Source organism: Fusarium graminearum, chromosome 4 (genome assembly GCF_000240135.3).
Source record: "Fusarium graminearum PH-1 chromosome 4, whole genome shotgun sequence".
In the NCBI taxonomy this organism is placed as follows: domain Eukaryota; kingdom Fungi; phylum Ascomycota; class Sordariomycetes; order Hypocreales; family Nectriaceae; genus Fusarium; species Fusarium graminearum.
This window is the reverse complement of record NC_026477.1, coordinates 3,657,292-3,682,335: the sequence shown is the minus strand read 5'-3', so window position 1 is coordinate 3,682,335 and position 25,044 is coordinate 3,657,292. Positions and strand designations below refer to the sequence as shown.

Below are 25,044 nucleotides of genomic sequence, written 5' to 3'. Positions count from 1 at the left end.
TACTCATCCACATCTACTACAAAGGTATTACAAACGTAACTAGGTACGTTTTCCAGCTTGCACTTGTATTTTCCGAAATTAAATTTAATAAGGACGATGGTTATGGCATTATCAATTGAACTGTTGCTACAGAAGGGTGCGAATTCTCTCAGCGACCCATCATGATTACAACATACCCTGTACATCAGTCACCAGCAAAGTGAACAAGTGAGAGCTGATTTATGACATACATGAACTTGGGGAAATTGTATAATGAAGCTACACATGGCATTGGATCAGTTGGATCTATTTTAATCATAGCAGATTTGGTTTAATGGTTTTTTTTTATTTTTAATTACCTGTTGTTACGAGCCACAACATGGCTTTTAAGAAATCACGGTTATAGACTAAAACTGAAGACTCAGGTTGAAGAACAAGACCATCGCAATATACAACACTGTAATTTCAACGGCGACTTAGCAAGTAATTAATAGTAAGCTAGCCAGTATTAGGCGTGGAAAAATGAGGAGAGACAATTTGTTGATAATATATTTGGTATACACGTAGTATTTTTTCCCTAGATGTTGATACATGTATTGCGATCCAAGGAGTAATAGAAAACTATAAACCTAAGCTCATGCTGCTGGTAGGTGACAGGTACAGTAGCATCTAGATAAAAGTTTAGGGCATAAGAAGACATAAATAGCCTACAGTCGGGCTGTTATATGGCATAAGCTGACTTGATACCATGCCTCTTATGTTTCTAGAGGTCAGGTTGTAAGTTTGAACGGGCCAAAAGTTGTTCAAAGACAGTATGTGGAAGCACGTGAATTACTTTGCCCGAAGAGTATGCTGAAGGCGTCAAATTTTATGCTGCTTAAAACAATGCGTAGAATAATCGTCCAGGACAAAGTAATGGACCGATTCAAGATGGTTCCGTAATGGTATCAAGGGGTGGAGATGCATCGGCATCACGGACCACAATCTCTGGGGTAAAGTCGCCTTTTTAGTCTATTCCCCGGTTGTCTGTGCTTGGCAGACCCAGTTCCAAGTAGAATCAGTTGCTTTATTGAACCGAATCAGCGCAGCCATATGTTCAAGGCATGAAGAAGTGCTGTTTCGAAACACGTATACGCCTCTTAATCGCTAGCATTAGCTGCCGGAAAGAATACTCCTTAGGCTTTCGGTAGTCAGGGACATTGTGGTGTTTTTGCAAGGGGAGTGAACTTATTTGTGCCTATCAGAATGAGTGCTTAGCTCTCGGTCCTCAGCTCAATTAGTCCAATCTGGCTGGTGGCGTGGAGAAGATGACCAATAGTAAATTCGTAGGCATTCGATATTGAATCTTACTCGATATCAATTCTCCAAAGGAATCCGTGTTACAAAGGGATGCGGTTTTGACGTTTCCATGATTACTCTCGCCACAAAGAACCAGAAACAGAGGGATGATTAGACTCACCTTCTCATTGGCGGACCTGCTCCGGACTCGATGAGATCACATCTTCCGATCGTGCCCCACAATTCGGGAGTCATGCTCCGACTCGGGCGCGGAAAAACCACCTCCAATGCGATTCTGAGGGTGAAATCGATTCCCATCTGTTCCACAATCGACGTCTTTGTTACAGCATTATATCCTCGCCCCCCCTTGAAGTATCGTTTTTTTCAGGGTCTCCCTCTCACGCAGGGTCCAGCAACAAAGCAAAGAAGCACACACAAGAGTCTAGCCGACAGTTGCCACTGCTACTCCAACCTGTTATTTTCTGGTCACTGGACCTTTTATTTGCAATCACTGAACCTAATAGGAGAAAAGAAGGCAAAAGCCAATTTCCTTGCGTCTGTGTCCTCTGCAGTAACCAGGCAAGCGAGTGACCAAGCGTGGTGGCGAAAAATCACAGCAAAAAGGATCGCTTCCTACAGGCGCTGCTACCGTGTCTGTGTCGTTGTTTGGTGCAACGGAAAGGGATTTTCCACTCAAAACGTCTTGTCTCCAGGTAGCCCAGCCAGGTCACGCCAATCTTGCTTGCCCATAATTAATGGATGTGCCCTAGCTTACCTCGCCGTGCTATGTTTCTGACTTGTGAATATTTGATCTTTCATCAAATCTCTCTGCGAATTTTTCTCTTCTCTTCCAAAAAACGTCTCAAACCATTTCGTGTCATTATGGGCACTTGATTAATGTCGCACACGTTGGACTTTCCTCTTCCTCCCTCGACTCTCCGGACTGGACTGTCGGCGTCGGCCCTTCATGCGACGCTCCACCAGCGCTATACATCGTCTTCCGCCGCAAAAAGTTACAGACCCAGGTCTTATCGCCATACGTGCGAAGTTACTTAATGCTTTTACTGTCAAGGCGTCCGCTCTCGTGACGCCGCCGGCCACCAACTTGTCTCCTCCGCATTCTCACGCCGGTCCGCATCCGGATCCGAATCAGGGTCCGGGTCCGTCCGGCACTAACCAGCGCTCTCGCTCTCGCTCACGATCATCTCAACACCGACGAGCCCACCGTCTTTCTAAACCGCGGATAGTTGTTGGTCCCGATACCATTCATCGACTGCCATCTGAGCTGGCTCGATTGCATCTGTCGTCGCCTCTCATAATCTCAAGCCCTTCACGATTAAATCTCGCCCGCAAAATCCAGGCCATCATCCCGAATCTCGATACTCGACTTCTAAGCTCAGCCGTCGTCACTGTGCCATCCCGTATTTCCAGCAGAGATTGCGTTGTTAGTGTTGGAGGTGGTTCCGCTATTACTCTGGCCCGAGCCGTTAGCCTACGAAAAGGAATTCCTCACATTTGCATCCCCACAACCTACAGCGGAAGCGAACTACACGCCAGCACCAGACACGGCAATTCTCTAACTGAAGAGGAAGCCAGGGACCTTGCAAACGAAGCCAAGGCACTTCCTGCCGTTATCATTTACGACGACAACCTCACTATGAGCTCTCCGACCCGATTCTCGGCACCTAGCGATGAGGAAGTCATGGAAGACTTTGCTCGAGCCGATAAACCACCCAAATCCGAAGATGCCTGCTGGAGCTATCTCCATATTCCAGGTGTTTAAACCACCAGGGGCTTGTCATATACGACAATTTCATACCCACGATTTTTTTTTTTTTTTACGAAACCGTCATATAATCTGCGAGGAGCCTTCAACCTCCTTTTCTCATTCCGGATCCCCTTTTCAACATACCGATTTCCCGGTTTCAGGGATCATGATGATTTATGCGATATTCACATGGACGCACGCCGCCGATCACCTCAACGTCCCCATCAGCGCTTTAGGAGCCGCGGGGAACAAAACACGACCCTCCGCCGTACAGAGTTTGGTACCACTTCTCTACCCAGGCCATAGGACGTCGTGCGCTTCTTTTCAAGGCGCCAACCAACGGCTGAATCTTCTAGGATTCTCTGCTGTAGAGCAATTCTGGGGAGGATGCTGCTTCAAGTCCTTTCTCTAGTCCCCGGTTCAGATGCAGCCGTTGCCACCATTTCATGGCTGGCGAGGTTCTGCTCCGCCCCTCACCGAGATAGAAAAAGTGCACTTGCATTCCGAAGCCACTGGGCTTCGAGAAGACTCATTATAAGGGGCTACTGGGCTCCGAGTCAAACATGAGGCCACTGGGCCTCGATGAAGTATCGTCCTCAGTCGCGTAGCATCGACCGAGAGCGATACTTACTTCCGACTCAAAAACGAATGGGTTCTTGTTGGTTATTTCACTATGTGATCATGCTTCGTTTCGGAAGACTACCAACTGTACATGAGTCGTTGGATGTCCGCCTCCTAGGGTGGACTTCTTCAAAAATTCTAGATAGCCAAATATATATAAACATGAAAGGTTGTCAAAATTAACTTCGTTGTCTCATGTCACCTTTGTCAACAATGGAGGGCCAGGGAGAGTCGCTGCTACTATATCATTTGGTTTGATAGACACGCTTCAATATTTCTGTATTCGGTATAGCTTTCAAGCTATGGACATCCTTTTCTCTAATCCTTATAACAGAGACCGACCGACAAGTGTTGACAGATACCACATTAGGAGAGAGGGTTTAGTCCAAACCCTCAAGCCCAATTACACCGTGATGTCCATAACCCCCAAGCTTGGACTTCATCGACTCTTTGCGTCGCTTGGCCCGTTTCTGCAACTCGGCCTTTAGGTCTATCTCGCTGTCTTCGTCGCTGTCACTCTCTGCAGGCCGTTTGCGATCGTCCTCCTCTTCCTCTTCGTCGCTACCATCACCTTGAAGGGCAGAAAGCTCTTCCCAAAGCTTGACAGTCTGTCCACCGGCACTGATAAGTCGGTTCGTAGAATCGAAGCCTAGTGATACGACACTCTCCATAGTATCGTGACGCAGGTTGGCCGCAAAGTCCACCTCTCTACGGACGACATCAACAACACGCAGGCTTCCGTCACCAAGGCCGCAAACGACCTTCTTCCCAAGTCCCATCTCTTGTGGGACCAATACCGTGGAATCAATGCTCTCACCACCCTTCCTGTCGCCATCAACGATGATTCGTTCCTGCTGATCACCCCAGGATCCCTTGTCCCACAAAGTCAGCACTCCAGAACCTGAACCGCACGCGATGACACCATTTTCGCGAAGTCCCTTGGGGCCCATGCCCGAAATGTAACACGAAGACAACAACTCGTCCTCCTGGTCCTCGCTATGGACCATCACGCCTCTCCTAAAATCAGTCACAGCCAGGGTAGTACCACCAGTGCTGATAAACTGCTTAGGAAATCCACTAGTGCTCATCTGCGTGGGTGGCAGAGGTGTGATCGAAGATATATAATCGGTATGAGGACGGTGCTCGGATACAGCCTTCTTTTCCGGGGTACCGTTTCGAACGTCATAGATGTGAAGGAGGCCAGAGTCGGTCGCTAGAAGAATGCACTGGGGGTTCAGGACGTGCAGTAAAGTTGGCGCATCATCCCTGCCACTGTACTTTGGGATCGCAAACTTGGAAACAACTTGCCCAGTCATGGGCTCGAAGTGCTTAACCAGACCATCGGTTCCTGCAGAGTAGACAGCTACAGCGCGTCAGCAAACATATGCAGATATCAACAAGGCCGACAAATCATACCTGAGCCGTCCATAGCGTATACCAAAGACCTGCAGCTCCCCTTGTGTCGTCGAGTGCTCCAAACCGAATCTACCATGCCTTTTCCATCACTCAATACGCTGGTATCCCCATCGGCGCTTTCGTCTGAGGAAGAGCCAGGCGGCAACCGGAAGGTTTCGACATGGCCGTTTGAGAGGCCAACTGTGAGAAGGGGCTCGGAGGGGTGTAGAGCAGTCGTAAAGACATCCGCGGAAAGGGGTAAAGTACAAGTGTTCTCGAACATGATGAAGGTTTATTGTATACAATTCAATGGTGAGAAGTACAGACGATGTCTAGCGAGTAAGTAACAGAAAGGTTAGCCTCCAAGCTCTAGGGTACAAAAATAAATAGCCCAAGAGTTTGGTATAAAAAGCATGAACTGACTTACTGATTTTGTCTAGTATCTGTCTAGCGTCTAACTTTTTTTTATGCCCTGAGGGTTGGGTGTCGCATATGTGATTGAACGCTTGTTTGATGGAAGAGATGAAAGTTAACAATTGGGAAATGAAGTCTGCCAGACAGAAAGATTAAGAAGGCTCGGAGCAATTGGAAGCCGCGCGTGCTGGAGTAAAAATGCAGGAGCTCAGATTCCCGGTTTTCCCTAAAGCGCCTGCCAGAGTAACATTGAAGAAAAAAAGAAGTCGCGACAAGATACCGTGTTTGCGCTATCGATAGCACTGTAACACACTGTGCAACAGCCCGGACCTTATGTCCAGGTTTTTATGCAAAACATGATGCTGGGAGGTAGCGGTCTCGACCCAGTCTGCCAATCTACTAATGCTTGCAGATGGGTACCTACTGTGTCTGTACGTGCATAATTGCTCCTGATATTGTCGCTTGTTCCATAAGAATTGATCGAACCGTCACTGATTCCCGGATATTGGCAGCTGATACGCGCAATGCGCTTTTTGCTTTTTTACACAAACTAGAAATTCTCTATAGGTGAGGAGCCATACAGATGCGCTGTCTGACTCAGTAAAAAAACCCATGCAATGAGAATGGAGTTTTAGATAAAGTCCATCGATCGATCTCCCGTCTTTTTATGTGGTAGATCCCCTTGCTAGGTACGGAAAGCTCCACTGTAGCATGCTTTTTAGTGACTGCAGCACCTCCTACAGGCTGGGCAGGGCGGGGTGGCAACAGGTAGCTCCGGAACATATCCATACGGGTGGGAGCTTGTGGACTTGATCCAATCCGTCCTTAAGTAGCCTGGCCCAGACCAGACCAGACCAGTCCTTCCGATCCAAGGTTGGTCTGGTTGAGGAATTCTGCCAGGCCACTATTTTCAACGGCCTTGTTCCTGAACACATCTAAACTAAACGTTGACGAGACATTCCATCAGCTTGTATGTGCTGTGCGCGCATGTGCACGTACAAGCCCAGTGTCCATCATGACGGGCAACAAGGTGTCCGAGGCGACTCGAGAGCGAGAGACATTCAAGTACGTACGCACTGCTAACCATGGACCACTCTATCTTCTCGGGCCTGTAACGTCTGACCAGCTTTCAGATACGACTCTGTCCTTGTTGCTAACTCGGTGCGCAATGATGTCACAAATCTCATCCCTCCTGCTTCATTGCGACCATGCTCGGATCCTGCCATGACAGCTTTGGCACAAGTCGCTCTTTTGAGGCTTGGTGCCACCCGTGCCATGATCTCCCTGTTTGATTGCCAGAACCAGCATGTTATCGCAGAGGCCACTCCAGCAATGCCCATATCAGCTCACTGCACCCTTCCAGTTTCTGGTCCCGGTAGTCTTTGGCTTTGCGGAACCTCAATACCTCGGGGTTACGGTATTTGTGACGTTGTATTGGGTCCCCCGGAGCTTGACGACATGATACAAATAACAACGTCTTCAGAATCTCCTATCCGGGTTGTAAGCGACCTTGCTACAAGTGGAGAGTTTCGACATACATGGTATTATAAAACACGGCCTGAGCACCGCTTCTATGCAGGTGTTCCCATCACAACACCTAGAGGGATCAACATTGGTGTATTCTGCATTTTAGACAACAAACCACGAGACTCATTCGATAAAGCATCCATTCAAATTATGAGGGACATCTCAGCATCTATCCTGGGCCAGATGGAACTAACACGATCTGGAGATGGACGACGACCTGGGGAGCGTATGGTACGTGGCCTAGGAAGTTACGTCGAAGGAAAAGCCACAATGTCTGGCTGGCGGTCCAGTTTCACACACGCGTTCGACACCGATGTTGGCACAGAAGAAGGGGCACTTAACCAGACTCAGCAACAATTGCAGAATCGACGTGAGCATGCTTCATCTGTTGGAAGCTCAGAACAAATGGCCACACCAGACACTTTCATTCTCGAAAGTCCTATGGAAAAGAGGTCCGCAAGCCCCCCTCGTCCTACAGAAAGGCAAACCCACCCAGACACTTCAGGAGAAGAATCACGACAGAAACAGTTAAAACACATATTCTCCAAAGCTGCCAATATCCTCAGAGAGTCGATAGAGGTTGAGGGGGTTCTGTTTTTGGATGCAAGTGTGGGCACTTTCGCTGGCAGAGTTAGGTCTGGCTCGGTCCGGCGCGAATCCCAGACTCATGAGCGCTCTTCATCTTCGTCATCCTCTTCGTCTACCAGTCGAGGCCATGTCTCTGTCTCATCACCCAGAAGCTCCGGCGACCCCCAAGCAAAAGGGGCCTCGTGCCCTATTCTAGGCTTTTCGACTTCCATGTCATCAAGTATCAACGGTGAAGCACCAACAGGGCGCAGTCAAATAGTCCCTGAACGGCAGCTCCAGAGGTTACTCCGCCGATATCCGAAGGGTAAGATCTTCAATTTTGACAGTCAAGGAGTTATGGCCTCCAGTGACCCTACCAGCGAGGACTCTGCAATGGCCACTTTCCAAGAATACAAAGCTCGAGATCTGGAAGAAGAACCCACTGGAGAGAACAGAAAACCTCGAGGCGCAAGAGATCCATTTTCGCGAAGAAACGAAGGCATGGCTATTCGTGATCTTTTTCCAGGGGCACGTAGCGTCGCCTTTGTACCTCTCTGGGACTCGAACCGTCAGCGGTGGTTTTCAGGGTGCTTTGTTTACACCATGACGCCGACTCGCATTTTCACAGTCCAAGGGGAGCTGAGTTATCTTACGGCGTTCAACACGGTCATCATGGCTGATGTTATAATGATGGAGAGCGCTTTTGTGTCACTCGCCACCACGTCGTTGCTCAGCTCATTATCTCACGAGCTCCGCTCTCCACTACATGGAATTGTGCTGTGTGCGGAGCTTTTGCGTGATACTTCACTGGATGTTTTCCAAGGAGATGTGCTGCGCTCACTCGAGGTTTGTGGACGAACATTGTTGGACACGATCAATCACTTGCTTGATTGGACGAGGATCAACAACTTCGCCAGAATACCTAATGAGCAGCCGCTTAGTCTAGGCATATCTCCAAGGCGTGGAACGCAAGCTAATAAGAAGAGTTCGCCAGCGGATGGTATGATGCGAATCTCCTCAAATCTTGACGTGGATATGCTGGTAGAAGAAGTCGTGGAATGTATCCACGCAGGCCACACCTATCAGCAACAATCCGTCTCGCTGCTGGGCGACCGTAGCTCCGAGGAAGAGCTCAGCCGTGGTCCATATGCCCGCCTCGACGGCATGGACTTGGCAGAAGGCAGCAAGGCAGGAAACCAAAAGCCCAACAATGGGGTCAATCTCAACAAGGTACTTGTGATCTTGGAAATTGATCCGAATGTAGACTGGGCCTTCCATGTTGAATCAGGCGCATTACGACGAATAATACTTAACCTTTGTGGCAACGCTCTCAAATACACCACACAAGGTTTTGTCAAAGTTAAGGCATACCAAGACTCCCCAGGCCAGGGAAGGCCGAGAGACAGAGTTGTCCATATCGAAATCATGGATACAGGGAGTGGTATTGGACAAGATTATCTCAACCACCGCATATTCTCCCCATTTTCTCAAGAAAACGTCCACTCTTCGGGCGCCGGACTTGGGCTCAGTCTTGTGCGAAAGTTTGTGAGAGCTCTTGGCGGCTCTATACACATTCAAAGCAAAGTAGGCACAGGAACCCGTGTCGCTGTGAAGCTTCCACTGCAAATTGCCAGCCCTGAGTCAACAGAGACAGCTTCTGATCGCGACGAATTCAAATCACAGATCATCGAACTCTCCCGCCTACGTGTCTCTATTAATGGGTTTTCGCCGTCTCGCGGGGGTTCAGAGAGTCAACGCTGGGGCTCGGCAGAGTTCGACGAGTACAGCTCATTGGAGAAGGTTTGTCGGGACTGGTTGCAAATGGATGTTGTTGGCCCCCTTGGAAACGAAAGTTTTTACCCAGACCTTATTCTATGCGATGAGGCTCAGTTAGAGTCGATAGCGAACCAGCCCCGAGGTGAACTGTCGTCCCCGGTAGTCGTGGTGTGTCGCAGCGCCGCAGTTGCTCGCCAGCTCGACCAGTTCCACAGGTCCCGTCGCAGGTCAAATTGGGGGCTGTTCAGTTTCATATCTCGCCCGTAAGTTTATATGCCATCCTGATTCTCTGTTGATCACTGACATGGCGGTTGCTATAGTGTAGGGCCAAGGAAACTAGCAAAAGCCTTTGTGCTTTGCTTCAGACGCTGGACTAAGCTGCAATCAACAGCCGCTGACCGTGCCAGTGTTTTTACAACACTTGATGAGCCACCAACGGTACCGACAGTAGATCCAAGCACATCTGAAGATGGACTTGATAACAAGAACGCTGGGTACTTTGACCTTGCTCCTAAGTTTTCACCCCAAAAGAAACGGGCACGGACGGATGAAGACGAGTCCTGGACCCCATTACCATCAACGCCAGCCATACGACCGGCTCCTTCACTACCAGAGCCCCGGTTCCTCTTGGTGGAAGACAACATCATTAATATGAAGATCCTTCAGACGTATATGAAGAAGCTGGGCGTGGTGTATGACTGTGCATCAAACGGGAAGCAAGCTGTCGAGTCATACAAAGCCAAGGGAGGGACGTATAAATGCGTCCTAATGGATATTTCGATGCCAGTAATGGACGGCTTCGAGGCAACACGACTAATTCGATTATTTGAGAAAGAGTCGAGTCTACCACGGAGACAAATAGTGGCCATCTCTGGTCTCGCCTCGAAGGATGCGCAGGACGACGCATATGCTAACGGGCTGGACTTGTTTCTTGCCAAGCCAGTGCAGTTGAAGGAACTCAGTCAGATTCTCAAGAGCCGGGAGCTTATTTGATTCGGAACATTGGATGATGAACATGAGGCGAACACGATACCACGGAACATTTTTACTTGCTTAAACTATTGAGGGGTCTAGCGTTTTGATGCAGTTTTAGCTGGCATGGAGTGTAGACCAGACTATGGGGCGTCTTTCGGCATATGTTACTAGACAGGATGGATATAAAGACGGCGCAATGGCTTAGTATGTCTTCCAAGAGACGACCATTAAATATACATTAATTCACAAGCAATACCTATAAATTCTAAAGGCTGTTATCTTTTGTATTTTCTTCAACAATGTTGCATTGCAAGGCAGCGGGTTATTACAGTTATCGTGGCTGCCAATTGACCCGCAGATGCAGGTGCACCTAAACGTCACTTAATCACCGCTCCATTCAGCAACTCTCAACGTGAACTTTTCAACACCATCCAAGTAACAAGACATTACACAAAATGCATTTCTTGAAAATGTCTTTCGCTTGGCTTCTTGCACTTTTGGCGATGGCAACTGCGGCGGACAGCGCGGAGCCATTTCGCTGTATCATGTACCTTACAGGGTACGTTTATGCTTTGTATCAAAACTGAACATTACCACTGACCACAATATGATACCCCAGTCAACACGACGTCGTCCCGGCCAAGCACCAATTCAAAGGAGTTTCTCACGTCGTCATCGCTTTTATGCGTTCTGAATTCTTCAACGTTGATGAGCAGCCCGATGACTACCCAATGTTTACCTCCGTCTCGGATGTCCGCGCCCGCGTTCCTCAGCACACCAAGGTCATGGTAGCTATTGGTGGATGGGGCGACACTCAAGGCTTTGAAGAAGCTGCAAAGACCTATTTCTCAAGGAAACGATGGACACGCCAAGTTGCAGCTATGGTAAAGGCGACAGAGGCTGATGGCATCGACGTTGATTGGGAATACCCAGGGTAAGCAGCAGTCTGACGATATTACTGAAGATGTACTGAATGAGGATAGCGGAAATCGTGACGATTACAAGGAGATTCCTAACTCTGAGCGTGAGTGGGAGATCGAGGCTTTTGTCTCCCTCCTTCAAGAGCTACGTGCTGCCCTTGGCCCTGAGAAAATCCTGTCTGCGGCTGTCCCGGGCAAGGAGGGTGATTTGATGGCGTTTACAACCGACACTGTCCCTAGAATCATGAAGGAGGTCAACTTCCTCAATATCATGTCTTACGACTTGATGAACCGCCGTGATAACACCACTGTGCACCACAGCGGTGTTGAAAACTCTCAGGAAGCTGTTCAACGATATATCGACCGTGGTGCATCGCCTAGTAGCGTCAATCTAGGCCTCGGATATTATGTCAAATGGTTCATGACCGAGAAGTGCGATCCAGCGAAGCCTGTCGGTTGCCGTACACCCATCCTCGAGGATCCGGAGACCGGGGCTGATTTGGGCAAAACTGGTGGCTTCAGCTGGCACGACGAGGTTCCTAAGGATGTAGCCCAATCGTTTAGTCGAGCGCGATATGATGGCAAGTACGATGTCGATGGAAGCTACTATTATTGGGACGAGCAGGAGCTTCGATGGTGGTCGTTTGACACGACGAGGAGCATCCAGACCAAGTTCGAACGTATTGTGCCGCAACTCAAACTTGGAGGCGTATTTGCTTGGGGCATTGGAGAAGATGCGCCTGATTTTGAGCACTTTCTGACGACAGCCGAGGAAGTTCGCAAGATTCGGGAAGGTGATCAAGTCAAGGACGAGCTTTGATTGCAACATTTACGGGTTACAAGGCCATTAGTATGGCGCATTGGACTATCCATGCAAACACATGCATGAAATGCAGTCTTTCAATTGAACAATTGATTCCAACACCGTCACCAAGTTGGTTTCTTGAGTTCACTGGGGTACTCTCTCATGCATGGATTTGGACAAGGGTTGGATTAAGCTTGGTTCGGCAAATCATAAGCTCTGGACTAGACACGCTTTGAACTAGCTGAACCGTCAAGTGGAACGCTGCCAAGGGATGTTCTGAACTTACAGCTCCAACAACACCCACATCTCCTCCACACGTGCTTGTCAAGATGGTTGTCTTGCATGGATTGACCATTCACCGACGCCAAAAACCCTGTGCTTATGCAGCGGCTGGCCTGCAAGTGCTGCGATCGACGATGTGATTTCTCAATTTGGGACTTCCAGTCCGATAAACAACACCAAGAGCTGGTAAACAAATGCATGTTGGAACTGCGCCTACTGTAAGAATGAACATGTTCCTGGGGATCCCAGACGTCATCCCAGCAGCTTGCCCAGATAGGCTTATCGAGTTGGGGATCGTTGTGAAGCTGTCTATCCATAAAGCCTGCAGGATCCCCAGGTGTTGTTGTGAAGTTTCTGTCCCTTGTCCAGCCTTTAAGTCAATTGCTGCCGCGATTCCTTGATTCTTGCCAAGCCTTGTTGGTGTCTTTTCTGTTTCCCTCACTTCAATTCATTGACTTTTCCTGCCCACGATGCGCTTCTCAACTCCTCTCGTTGCTGGCCTTGTGGTTGTGAGCCCTGCCGCGGCCGCGCCCAAGTATGGTGACAAGGAATTGTTCAAGACTGTGAAGCCCATCAAGCAGATTGAGCTTGGTCCTCGGCCTTACTACCTCGTCAATGACATGGACGAAGGGTCTCTGAAGAAGAAGCTCCAGTCATGCTCCGAGAAGTCTCAGAAGTCTTCGGAGTGGTCAATTGCTCACCGTGGTGGTGCCACTCTCCAGATCCCCGAACACTCTCTCGAGTCCAACCTGGCTGGTGCTCGTATGGGTGCCGGAATCCTTGAGTGCGATGTCGCTTTCACCAAGGACCGCGAGTTGGTCTGTCGACACTCTCAGTGCGATCTTCACTACACGACCAACATCGTCACGATCCCCGAGCTCAACAAGAAGTGCACCCAGCCCTTCAAGCCTGCCAAGGATGGTAAGCCTGCGTCTGCAAAGTGCTGCACTAGCGACATCACCTTGAAGGAGTACAAGACTCTGTGCGCCAAGATGGAGGGCTTCAATGCCACGGCTACCAACGCGGCTGATTTCCTCAAGGGTACACCCGGCTGGCGAACTGACCTGTACTCTACTTGCGGCACCGTCCTGAGCCACAAGGAGCACCTCCAGCTCGTCAAGCGACTCGGCTTGAAGCATACTCCTGAGCTCAAGACGCCTGAGGTTAAGATGCCATTCCAAGGCGATTACACCCAGAAAATGTACGCGCAGCAGCTCATCGACGAGCACAAGGAGGCCGGCGTCAAGCCAAGCGACGTTTACCTCCAGAGCTTCCTGTATGATGATATCCTGTACTGGCTCGAGGCCGAGCCTGAGTTTGCTCGCCAGGCCATGTACCTCGACGAGACGGGCGACACACCCGAGACTTTCAAGACGGCCGTTGCCAACCTCACTCGCTACGCCCAGGACGGAGTGCGCTACATCGCGCCCCCTCTGCCTTATCTCGTCCAGCCTGGAAAGGACGGCAAGATTGTGCCCAGCGCGTATGCGAAGAAGGCCAAGGAGCTGGGACTCAAGATTGTCACCTGGAGTCTGGAGCGATCCCCTCCTCTGAAGAACGCCGCTACTAACGGTGACTACTACTACTCAACCATTGCCAAGATCGTGAACAACGACGGTGATGTTTTCAAGCTGCTGGATGTTTTCCGTGAGATTGGTGTTGTTGGAGTTTTCTCGGATTGGAGTGCGACAGTTACTTATTACGCCAACTGCTTTGGCATCAAGCTGTAGGGTTGAAGTAGAAAGAAGAAAGTTAGATTTTATATAAAAGCGTTGAGATTGAGTTTTAGCCGCATCTGTGACAGTTTGACGTTGTAACGTTGTGGATTTGAGTTGAACGTTTAACGGTTTGATATACTGCCACGTTAAAAAAAGGAAACGGCCACATGTCAACACATACAAAAGTCCCGGAAGAATAACGTAGTATATTTTATTGTTATTTGTTGTTATTAATGTAGATTCCTTTAAAAAAAAAAATAGTGAATATTATGAATGTACTATTGGTCGATGGAGCAATTCTCAACCACAATGAAGTACTCAATAATCATCGCATCAACAACCTCAACTGTAGCCGTGTAGCAATTGTGAGTTCATCACACTCATTAGTACCACTTTCCAACGCCATGACCTTTACTGTTGGGTCTTGTCATCATTTATATATGTATTACCCTACACCATTGAATGGCTCCTCGGCTACCTTCGCTTTGACGACTTTCACCGTATGCAGTGACTACCATATAGTCAAACAGGGCATCGAACTCGTCATCTACTCCATCAACCTCCGAAGCTAGAACTGCAGATCCGGAAATACGGGAGTAGCTTCCCCTATGAAACTTGCTGGTGGAAATTGGTGCATGTTTCGCGGAGTAGTTGTCTCGGGGAAGAATGACTTTATCGAGGTTAGCCAAAACAATCTTGTAGCGGAGCCGAAATGGAAATAGTCTCTTATGCATTAAGAGCAATTCTTGTTATTACTTGACTCAAAGAAAGAGAGGGAATTAAGGATAGAAAACGAAGAAAAAAAGGAAGCACGCTCCATCTTTGATATTAAAAAAACATATTAACTATACAACTCCCGTCCGTGTATTTTTCGCTAAATTAAAGGGATCTACCAATCGCATCAAAGATTCATGACTCGACAACTCCATATCTAGGTTCGAAGTTCAGCTGAGCCAATCGCATTTGTCTGGACTAGGGTAGAATAGATTTACATTGCATTACGGGAGACTCTAGTTGAAACAACGACAGTTGGAAACTTGAATAAGCTGCTGCGAACTGAGCATCAAGTGTCCCCGCCAGAAGGTTCTTCAGCCCTGCGCTACTGGCTTAGTCTGTCGGCTCTTGGAAGGCAGTTGTCGAACGGTAGTCAACTTTGGCTTGTCGTCCGGTGTTATGAATGTCTTTAGTCTCTTGTGAAACCACTCAACTTTGAGTCTGTGGCTATCTATTGCCTCTACCACTCTAGTACTATATACTGAACCTTGTTAATAAATCTTTGCTGTGTTCTATAGGGGCAACATGCAACTTCTTCCCTTGACTTCTCCCCTCAACTACACTCCGGCAGGCACATCAAAAATAGTTCATGCCCTAACTTAGTTTGTTTCCCGAGTCTACTTCCGGGTAGACCATCCGCATCGTGGATCGTTCTCCAGTGGATTTAATTGTTTCCTTGATCCGGCCTAGGCGCCTGTTTATTCTGTTTTAAACACTCGATTTTACATTCCGGAATTCAGTGCCGCGAGCCTTCTCCAGCAACGTCTCAGATCGTCAGGTGGCCCGAGTCTGCAAATCTCCGGGTCGGTTTGGTGGAGCGAACATAAACGGTTTGGCCGAATGGAGGCCGTTGTTTCGAAAGGAACTGGTCGGGGCGTTATATGGGTTGTGCTGGTTTGAGCTTCCATGTTTAAAGAAGCCTAAATGTCGCATCTTACGCCTTCACTTTCCACCCTTTCCTGGTCATTGACTGACTTGGCTTATACCTCTCTGTTTCTTTTCTATCATTCTATTCTGTTATTGTTTTCTCTTTAGCGTATTGCTTGCGCCTGGTTGATAACTGTTGTGATACCATTTATTGTTTATTTCTTATACAATCCGATCTGAGATCGAGACATACAGTGAACCTGTAACATTTTACCTTTTTTCATCTTGACTACCTCCTTTCTCGACACTCATTCACCAATCATAACGGGACAGACCTACGATATATACTTACGTATAAACTCTCTTTCATTCTTTTCGAGAACACATCGCCAAACATTTGCGCTTTCTTCGACCTTCCAACAAGATACCCCCGACTGCCTCGCTGACCATCGAAGCCGTCATGCCCGTCGTCAACGGCATCCCGGTCGCTATCCCACCTCCCGAGGGCTATGTAGTCAACTTTAAACACCCCCAGAGGCGCCATGAGACGGAAGCCTATGTGGCTTCAAGTGTGGGAATGGGCCTTGCCTTCTTTTTCGTTCTTCAATATCTATATGTAAAAGTATGGATCTTACGCAAGCTAGAGTTAGAGACAGGTAAGGATTTCATCTACTCTTATGAGTTGTATCGTGTGCTGAGACGAAGCAGCATGTCTGTTAATAGGATGGATTTTCTCCATTGGCGTGCAAGTTGTCGCACTTCGTAAGTTGTCACCAGCTGTTCGACTTGCAACTTAGACTGACCAGTAGTAGAGGGATTTTTCCTTGGTATAACAGGCGTGCATACATGGGAGATCCCCCTCGCCAAGTTTAACACTGGAAACCAGGTAAAGGATACACACTCACCCTTCTTGGACTTTACTGACACAAATACTCCAGCTTTCCTTCGTTATCCCGATCCTGTATGCAGTATGTACCGCCTTCTCCAAGATGGCGCTGGCGCTATTTTACCGTAAGCTTTCACCTGAGCGATGGTGGCGGTGGAGTGTATACGGCGTTCTCTTCCTCGTTGCAGGCTATAACCTGGCCATCATGCTCGTTATCCTTTTTGGTTGCGCCCCGTTTGCGAAGAGCTGGGACCACACGATGCTTGAGGGGACATGCGTGAACAGACCGGCGGTGTATATCTGTACCGCCGGTCTTGGGATCTTGTCAGACCTCATCCTCCTGATAATGCCGTTGCCAATGGTTCTGCGCTCGCGGATACCTCGGCGGCAAAAGGCTGGCCTCGTTGTACTGTTTGCTATCGGTTCTGCGTAAGTGATGCTGGGACGAGTATGATTGAATATGTGCTGACAACTTGTCATAGAACACTGGTGACTTCGGTAATACGACTAGTACTCCTGGTTCCGATTTTTGGCGCTCTCGACGTCAGTTGGATTATTTCCGGCGCGATAGTCTGGGTGTAAGTGTGCTTTAACTTTTTGAAGAGCAATAGCTGACCCTGTGAACAGTTTTATCGAAGCGAACCTCCTAATTATCTGCGCATCACTGACGACTCTTCGTTGCTTCTTTTATCGCGTCGCACCAACAATTATTGGCGTGCGAGTATCATCCAACGGCATCGAGAGCAGCAAAGGGACGAGAAAACATCCCTTCCAAACAATAGAAACGTTCGGGGGAAAATCAAAATCGAGAAGAGGACAACCCGATAGCCCGACTGTAGATCCCGGATTTGACCTCAAAACCATTGCCAGGGCGCAACCGGTGAGGACAGAAGTCACAGTCTACACGCCTGACGAGGAGAGAGATGAAACTATCAAGCAACTGCGGAGAGAAAAGTCGATCAAGAAATTTGGCTGCGCGGCAGCGGAAACGCAAACATGGAATACATGCAAGGATAGCAGTGATGATGAGGAGCTGGCGATTGTGCAGACGACGACTGTGACAGTCGTATACGGACCCCGGGAAAGTTACATGCCGCCCAAAAAGGTTGAGGACATGGCTTGATTGGAAGGGCAAGGGTAATTTAGAATAGACGACAACTTTGTCGATTAACGATAATGAATGATTTTTTGTTGCTATTTGTGTTGAATGTCAAACCCCACACATGTAGCATGGTTGATGAATGAGGATGATGCTGGGCCAATGACTTGCGCGTCAACTTGGCGGTTTGAAACGGAACAGCCAAGACCGAAACATGTCTGGACGTCAGGGTCTCTAGGCCTTCGGGCCAAGCGAAGGTGACTACTTTACCAAGAGTGGTTTGCGTAATGGTTTTCTGAGACTGTTTGTCAAGACATGATGAATTCGGTTGACATGGACAATGAATGCGTGAGTGAACGAGATTGTCTTGAGATGCCGGGTTTCAGTTGCCGAGCCAAGGTCTGGTGTAGTTATTTCTGGGCATAGCATCAGCCAAGCATAACATGGTAGTGCAGATCAGAGAAATACTTGTGATGATCAGTGATCGGTAGTGATTCGGATGGGGCCGAGAAAACGAGAGATTACCTCAGTAGTCAAGACTAGACTAGACTAGACTAGACTAGACTGGATTAGATTTTCTAGACTGTTGTAGAGTCGTCGCGTCACGTCATGAAGATATTTTCATGTTTAGTGGGCTGTTGTCTGTATTAAATGGTGGTGATGACTTGTAAGTGTCTGCCCAGAACTAGAAGCGCTTTGAGAAAAGGAAGGAATGCTTGGTGTTCGTATTCGGCATGTTTCGTGTGGCTGTGTGTAGAGTGGTTGCAGCCACAACATGACATCACCTATAATTCATCACTCCAAACATCAGATGTTTTGGGCCTCGACCACGTCATTCGTGCAACGCCCTCTAGACGCCCTCGAGCACTGAAAGCAGGAAATCGTCAGCCACTCAAGGTCGTCGTCAGCGCAGATCTCGAGACATTGACCCTTTCTAATTGGCTTTGACTTCTGGGTTATGCCTCGCTCGGGGAAAGCTTCGCGCTTGGCTTGGGTCTTGGGTTGATTGACTGCCGGATAACTGACGTAGTCCTCATTAACTGGTCTCGATTATTCTCCGTAGACTAAACTAGAGGAGGCCAAAGGAGGGTACAGCGGTTCCCTGATGGGCTGAGCCACATGACTGACGCTGTCCCGTCATTGTTCTCTTTGCAGAGCGACGAAAGACAAGACAGGACAAGAGTCAAAAAGTCACTGTCATCATCTTTTCCGACGCTGCCGTGAATTATTTAAAAATTTATATCTACCTATATCATCCCCCCTGCTGGACCCTTCTCCTCTCTCTTTTTGCTCAACGACCCATAGCTCTTTGGCCTCCATCTCCTCTACCTTGACAAACCTTATACCCAACATCCACTACTACACACAACAATAATATCATCATCATGTCGATGGGAATCATCACCATTGTCCATGCCGTTCTGGCAGTCTTTCTCATTATCGAGCTAGGCCTCACAGCTTACAGTACGTCCTCACACTCTCTAATCTACATGGCTATATACTGACAAATCTTTAGTGGTTGACTTCACCGATGGCTGGTGGTCCAACTCGCCCGCTTCCTTCGCCTTCTTACTCTTCTGTACCGTCTGGTCCATTCTCATGCTTCTCTACCTCGCCTTGACGCCTCTCTTTGCTCCTCGCATCTACCACAACATGGTCGCCCTCGGCATCCTCGCTCTTACCTCGCTCTTCTGGTTTGCCGGCGCTACCGCTGTCGCTGCTCACATCGGTGTTCCTCACTGCCATGGAAACACCCAGTGCCAATCCACCCAGGCTGCTGTCGCATTCGGTTACTTCATCTGGGCCATCTTTACTGGCTTGACCATCATGGAGGCTCTTGCTTTCATGCGAGGCCGTGGCCACACTGCTCACGCTGATACCAAGCCCGGCCACACCTACGGTGCTTAAATCAGATAATAATTCATTGGAGGCGTAATGAAAATGATGTCGACTTGAGGAGGAAAAGAAATGACGGCGGAGTTTTTTTTTGTTTATTGGTTGGCTTTTCCTTTTTACCGTCATGTCATGTCACGTCATGGAAACGGCCGCAAGATACCCTTCTGTCAGAAGTGCCCGTTACAGGTCTACCTTTTTTGTATTATACCACATTGTATTAATGTTATATTGGTTCAAACGATAATGCGGTTGCGACCCTACAATCCTCGTTGTATGATTCATTCTTGTTACCGGTTGCGATTCCTTTCCATTGCCGAGAACAGCTCAACACCATCAAGATTGTTTCAGCCAATTGAAGTAACTGCAACCTTAAAATCGGTGCATGTCGTGGCTTAAAGTCTTACCACCAATATGCTCCGTAATGGTTGCAGACTGCGATGGAAAAGTAAGCCACCATTTCTTGGCTTCGCGTCATTCTTTTCCAAAGCCGGGTGCCTCATTGCAGAATGTGCTAACCCAGGTATTTGGGGCTATCTTTTGGTTATCAGTCCATCACGGTCCTGTTCCGCATTCAACATTGCATTCGGTTAAGTGCTGCATCTGTCATCTGATAAATAAACACCAAAGGTCCTTGTCAACGCGGGGGATATGGAGTCAATCAACATTGAACCCTGGACGATCCGTTTGTCGGACCCATTACAAACATGAATTAATGATTTAATAGTTTAATCAAGAGCTGACTGCCATATTTGGTTGGCTTATCTTCTTATCAAGCATTAACGGAAGTAGTCAAGATAGAAAAAGCAACGAAAGAATGATCAACCTGTCACCAAATCCCCCGTTCAAGCGATGTGACTTTCCTCTTATAAGTGTCTACTAAGGTAGGTTAATTAAACCCAATAGAGCAGCCCGCAGCTTAGCAGCACATGGATCGAACTGGACGAGTGAGCTTACAGCGTGGGTTTATCTCCAACGACTAATACACTGCTTATCAGCCATATGGTTCGTTGTGCTGGGGTTAGCTGGCATGGATGCTTATCAGTTGCACAGACCTGCCCGGATGCCAAGGAGGCCATGGGATAGGATGAATGGACACGGAATAGCAAGCCGTTATGAGAGTTGTAAATGCTTTTTCTTATTAAATGATATGTCACAGATGCATGAATTGTTCTATTTAGTGGCGTTTACTCGAATTGTTTACATGTTGTTATAGTAAATCTAGTCCCTTAATCACCAATGCTCTCTTGTCTCATCACAACTTATACCATTGAACTACCATTAACCTATCTTTACTCTGGCTCCGGATACCAGGTACCGAGACGGGTAAAGCCCCCCATCAGAACTGCCTTTACGCTAGGAAAGCCTGAGCACATCAGCCCTAGCTAAACTCCAAGACCTGCGGGCGTTATCAGTCAATCCGCAGCGTTATACCGCGGCTCTGCGGCCGTCCCCTGTAAGAGAAGGGACGTGAGTCTCGCCTCGACGGGATTAATGCTGCTTTCGTGCTCCTCAACTCACGTCTTTTCCGGGGAGCGTACCGGTAGTCTGATTACCATTCCTTAGTTTACGCCTCCCCTGTCAGTCTTGTCATCTGGCAGCTCTTACATATCATTTCAACTGCCCTGCTTGCCACGCGGCAGCTTCCTGCAAATCTACACACCATCAAGTGCAGTAGTAAATCTCCTTTATTGCATATTAGCTCTCTCAACGCCACTCGATTCATCATAGGAATTATTGGATCATTGTCTTTTATCTATCCTGGTTGTTACTACACAGAGCTACTCACTTACAAGTCACAAACATACCTATCTATAAACTATGTCAGCACGAAGCGCATATGCGCGCAAGAAAACAACACAAGCAAAGATCAAAGACCCAGCCAAGCATGGAAGAGCTCAATCGGTAGCCGCTACATCTTCAAGTGGTGAAAGCATATACGTCGACACATCATACCCACCGAGCAGCCCCTTCACATCGTCACCTCGATATCCTCCACCAATACCACAACATGCTACCATGCCAATGGGAAATAGGGGCGACTTTCAGGGAAGAGGAAACCCAATGACGGCACCTGATTGGAATAGGGATGCGTATCTGAGCCATCAACTTACTTCGCCAACAGAGGATTGGGTTCACGGCAGATCAAGGAGAGCTACCATGCCTGAGGAATATAGCACCATTGAGAAGAGCGGACTGCGATCAATAATTGACAAACGAAGCGACGATGTGAGGAAGACTATTGCAAAGACTTTTACTTTTCGCAAGAAAGAAAAGGAAGAGGAACCATTAGACGACGACGATGATTCTAGTCGACCAAGTGTTGATACTTTACAGCCCAGAATCATTCCTGATCCTCCTGAGAGCCGTGGTTGGGATATACAATCTGCAGCGCCGACAGAAATATCACGTTTACCATCCGTATCTTCATCGACACCTTCTCAGTACCTTCTTTCGCCGTCGCCGAGATCTCAGATCTCATGCAACATACCGCTCGCTGGTCCGCCACCCACTACCAAGTTACCGCCGATACCTCAGGCGCCTCCTGTGTCGGCACCGCAAATGAGACGATGGTGTGGAGGAGGAAAACCCATTACCAAGTGGAACAAAATGCGAAAAGACCCAGAACTATGGGATCCCAATGGAGATGTTTTGATCTATCTCGGACGCAATGGACAAAGCTTGCCCACGATGCGCATCTCTTCTTACATCATCGAAGCAACCAACAGCCGGTATCTGATTTCCCTCCTGAACCAAGGTTCACTCGAAGGACAGGCGAACCCACCGCCGTCACCTCGAGCCGAATCTTATGAGGCAAAACTCGGGCAAGACCTTCGAGCTGGTCTACTAACACCTCCTACATCAGGACGTACCAGCTTAGGGGATGTGGGAGGACAAGTACTGTACAAGATGCATTTTCCGCCTCCGCAAAACGCTAAGAGCGTCGACCAGCTGCGTCACCAGATCACTACGCGCAACTTCTTTGCACTACTTCTGAATGCTTCACTCGTAGGCCTGTCTTTTCACGAAGCTTTATCCGACCTTCATGTCCGACTCGACAGCTACATGCCTCCAAACAACGACAATGTCAGCCAAATAGTACGCTACATATATAACCGCGATCTCGACGACGTTCGAAACAGCCCTTTAATGGCAGTATCGCTGCTCAAATGGGCCGAAGAGCCTGACGTCAGGTGGAAGAAAGTTTGGGAGAATGCTTCACGCATTGCGTGGGCATGTACGATGTTGTGCAGAAGAGCAAGGACTTCAAAAGGATCTCCCCAAGCACGAGAAAGTTGATGGGTATGGCCAGCAAGGAGATGCAAGACCGCGTACAGGCTGCTGAGGATCGTCTGGCTAGCTTCAGGTTCCAGGACATATACATGTTCACCCCAGAAACTGTCTCGGAGATGAAGGCGATTGGTAGATTGAAGGAAATGTTTCTGCAGCATTTCGAGGGCGAGTATGGATCTTGGCCTCCCGCGTCATCAGCGCAACAGGATAATCAATCGGCTGATACCGCTGAGCCCGAGAGATGGCTGAGTCGGACACTGGCGATGAAGTTGCAAAAAGACTTTGGTGCGCTGTATGACTGCCTGGTGGACCGAGACATTGTCTGGGGCACGTTGGAACTACGATCAAGGAGTATGTTGACGCTGGCGTCCAAAACAACGAACAGAGCTCTCGCATCGGATACGGACCACTTGCCGATAGCAGATATGCTCATCGAGTTTGACAAGAAATACTGTTTCCCGCACATTCCTCATCCATATCCTTTATTGCCTGGGTCGATTGACTCATTTCGAAGAAACTTCTCCAAGAAGCGAACCGATCACATAGATGCGTTGGAGAAGAGGATACGGCTGGCCTATGCTGAAAGTTACAATGACAATGAGATGGATAACGGATTCATTACCAACAGCCTTGTTCAGGCATTCGAGCGCTTTGAAAAGGCCGACGATATCGGGAATATGAGTCCAGCGACAGCACGGCGCAGCCGTTGGATTATCATATACGGCATCTTACAGTCACTGGCTTCTGTATCTGTAGATGATGAGAGGGTGCAGTACAGCGACAAGGTCGAATACCACTTGAGCCCAAGACTCGAGGGAGTAAAGATACCACCATGGAAACGGGGGCCGAACGAAAACATTGGAGAGGGAGCGCACGAAAAGTCTTATTGCTGGACAGAAGAGACGAACAGAAAAGAAGAGGAGGATGAATATGTTGATGATAATGAGGTTGCTTTGGATCTCATTAATGACCTTGATCTGCCGATACAGATGAACACGGAACAAGCGGTCGGAGGCCGGAGCACGGAGACGAGTGGATCCATCAGCACAGACACGGACTTGAGCAGAGGTTTTCGTCCAGGGTTCGAAGAGAAGAGGACTCGGAGAGACCGACAGAATGAGAGTCCAGTAGTGACGGATTACCTGTATACTTAATTCATTACTTAGGCTAGACGAAGAGTGAAACTTGCTAAATACCATTACCGATATGGACGATAGATGGTACCTGTTGATCTTTGACTTGGACTTGGACCCCAGCCACCGCTTAATGGATATCCCCCGTAAACAGGGCTCCATTGATGTGCTGCTGCGATGCGGATCTGCCGAAATAGGAAGATTTATAGGCGAATACCACTGTATTATTCAGGTCTGAAACATGTATTCTAGCCGCCTTTATGCAAGTTTGGGATCATGTTCCTGAGTAGGAGACGGATCTTGCTTGTGCGTGTGCATGCATCTGCATCACTTTTACCAGCCACCGACGAATGCTGAAGATGCCTACTTTAGTAGAACTATTTAGCTAGGGGTTGTCTTGTCCAAGGGTCTAGTCAACGACTTAAGTGAATCATTTAGCGGGGTCGTCTCGTTTTAGGTGCAATATTCGTCTTCTTTCGCTCTCCCAGCCAACTTGTTCTGTGAGTGTTTTTACCTCTTTTGGTCTTGGAGGTCTCTGGTTCTGCTGACCAACCTCTTGAATTCTTGTGACGTTGCAACAAACGGTCTAGAATTATTGTCTTGGCCTTATAACGGGCTTCCTGGCTAAATAGAGAATCAAAAGATGCCTTGATTTGTGATTCAATTGCCTCGATTGATATTAGTTGTCTGACATGTTGATGATTTGTAGAGTGCTTGCATCGCTAGTGCAGGTCGACGTCATGTTGCCAATTTCGGCATCACCGTCAAGACACAAATCTTTATAGTAACAATCTGGGGAGATGATGTATTCGATTTACACTGATGAACACGACGATAAATGCATAACCCCTCATCTCCAGTTCCAAGCTCGACATCACGATATGAACATGCATAAACCCAACAAGATGAGCCCAAGGCCCCAAAAAGCAGACCTACCTTAGTACCTAGAGACCTAAACAGAACCCAACCAACCACTAGCTTAACACGCTGAAGCTACAGGGGTGTGCAGGCCATTCTCGCAGGGGTCCCCGTGGTCCTGCGCCATCTATTTCCAAAGCACCAACCACCTCATT

The 25,044-nt window shown here is 48.3% G+C and overlaps 9 protein-coding genes across 9 annotated transcripts; 7 read left to right on the top strand and 2 right to left on the bottom strand.

The window, feature by feature from the left end:
* Positions 1-2,224: 2,224 nt before the first annotated feature.
* On the top strand, positions 2,225-3,040 carry FGSG_13157 (uncharacterized protein; the record flags this gene model as incomplete). Its single annotated transcript, XM_011328968.1, has 1 exon — positions 2,225-3,040. The coding sequence occupies one exon, from the start codon at positions 2,225-2,227 to the stop codon at positions 3,038-3,040; it is 816 nt and encodes a 271-aa protein (XP_011327270.1).
* Positions 3,041-4,026: 986 nt separating this feature from the next.
* FGSG_07494 (uncharacterized protein) lies at positions 4,027-5,324 on the bottom strand (the record flags this gene model as incomplete). Its single annotated transcript, XM_011328967.1, has 2 exons — positions 4,027-5,009; positions 5,063-5,324. The coding sequence occupies 2 exons, from the start codon at positions 5,322-5,324 to the stop codon at positions 4,027-4,029; spliced, it is 1,245 nt and encodes a 414-aa protein (XP_011327269.1).
* A 1,146-nt stretch (positions 5,325-6,470) lies between these two features.
* On the top strand, positions 6,471-10,318 carry FGSG_07493 (uncharacterized protein; the record flags this gene model as incomplete). The annotated part of the gene is made up of 3 exons (XM_011328966.1): positions 6,471-6,520; positions 6,589-9,588; positions 9,646-10,318. 3 exons carry the CDS (start codon positions 6,471-6,473, stop codon positions 10,316-10,318), a joined length of 3,723 nt encoding a protein of 1,240 aa, XP_011327268.1.
* Positions 10,319-10,845: 527 nt separating this feature from the next.
* On the top strand, positions 10,846-12,040 carry FGSG_07492 (uncharacterized protein; the record flags this gene model as incomplete). Its single annotated transcript, XM_011328965.1, has 3 exons — positions 10,846-10,859; positions 10,920-11,234; positions 11,284-12,040. 3 exons carry the CDS (start codon positions 10,846-10,848, stop codon positions 12,038-12,040), a joined length of 1,086 nt encoding a protein of 361 aa, XP_011327267.1.
* Positions 12,041-12,683: 643 nt separating this feature from the next.
* Positions 12,684-14,062, top strand: FGSG_07491 (uncharacterized protein). The gene has a single exon (XM_011328964.1). It carries the CDS (start codon positions 12,778-12,780, stop codon positions 14,035-14,037), a length of 1,260 nt encoding a protein of 419 aa, XP_011327266.1. The 5' UTR covers positions 12,684-12,777; the 3' UTR covers positions 14,038-14,062.
* A 241-nt stretch (positions 14,063-14,303) lies between these two features.
* FGSG_07490 (uncharacterized protein) lies at positions 14,304-14,759 on the bottom strand (the record flags this gene model as incomplete). The annotated part of the gene is made up of 3 exons (XM_011328963.1): positions 14,304-14,371; positions 14,416-14,439; positions 14,504-14,759. 3 exons carry the CDS (start codon positions 14,757-14,759, stop codon positions 14,304-14,306), a joined length of 348 nt encoding a protein of 115 aa, XP_011327265.1.
* A 1,367-nt stretch (positions 14,760-16,126) lies between these two features.
* Positions 16,127-17,675, top strand: FGSG_07489 (uncharacterized protein; the record flags this gene model as incomplete). The annotated part of the gene is made up of 7 exons (XM_011328962.1): positions 16,127-16,322; positions 16,390-16,428; positions 16,503-16,552; positions 16,605-16,677; positions 16,741-16,981; positions 17,035-17,130; positions 17,180-17,675. 7 exons carry the CDS (start codon positions 16,127-16,129, stop codon positions 17,673-17,675), a joined length of 1,191 nt encoding a protein of 396 aa, XP_011327264.1.
* A 1,139-nt stretch (positions 17,676-18,814) lies between these two features.
* Positions 18,815-19,821, top strand: FGSG_07488 (uncharacterized protein). Its single transcript, XM_011328961.1, has 2 exons — positions 18,815-19,115; positions 19,168-19,821. Exons 1-2 carry the CDS (start codon positions 19,037-19,039, stop codon positions 19,557-19,559), a joined length of 471 nt encoding a protein of 156 aa, XP_011327263.1. The 5' UTR covers positions 18,815-19,036; the 3' UTR covers positions 19,560-19,821.
* Positions 19,822-22,629: 2,808 nt separating this feature from the next.
* FGSG_13156 (uncharacterized protein) lies at positions 22,630-23,992 on the top strand (the record flags this gene model as incomplete). The annotated part of the gene is made up of 2 exons (XM_011328960.1): positions 22,630-22,643; positions 22,750-23,992. 2 exons carry the CDS (start codon positions 22,630-22,632, stop codon positions 23,990-23,992), a joined length of 1,257 nt encoding a protein of 418 aa, XP_011327262.1.
* Positions 23,993-25,044: the final 1,052 nt, after the last annotated feature.

Excerpts from the sequence above, each read along its gene's own strand:
- FGSG_07488 (XM_011328961.1), top strand. The coding sequence starts at position 19,037 with ATGTCGATGGGAATCATCACCATTGTCCATGCCGTTCTGGCAGTCTTT. Across the intron at positions 19,116-19,167 it reads GCTAGGCCTCACAGCTTACA|TGGTTGACTTCACCGATGGC; the intron begins GTACGTCCTCAC and ends ACAAATCTTTAG.
- FGSG_07491 (XM_011328964.1), top strand. The coding sequence starts at position 12,778 with ATGCGCTTCTCAACTCCTCTCGTTGCTGGCCTTGTGGTTGTGAGCCCT.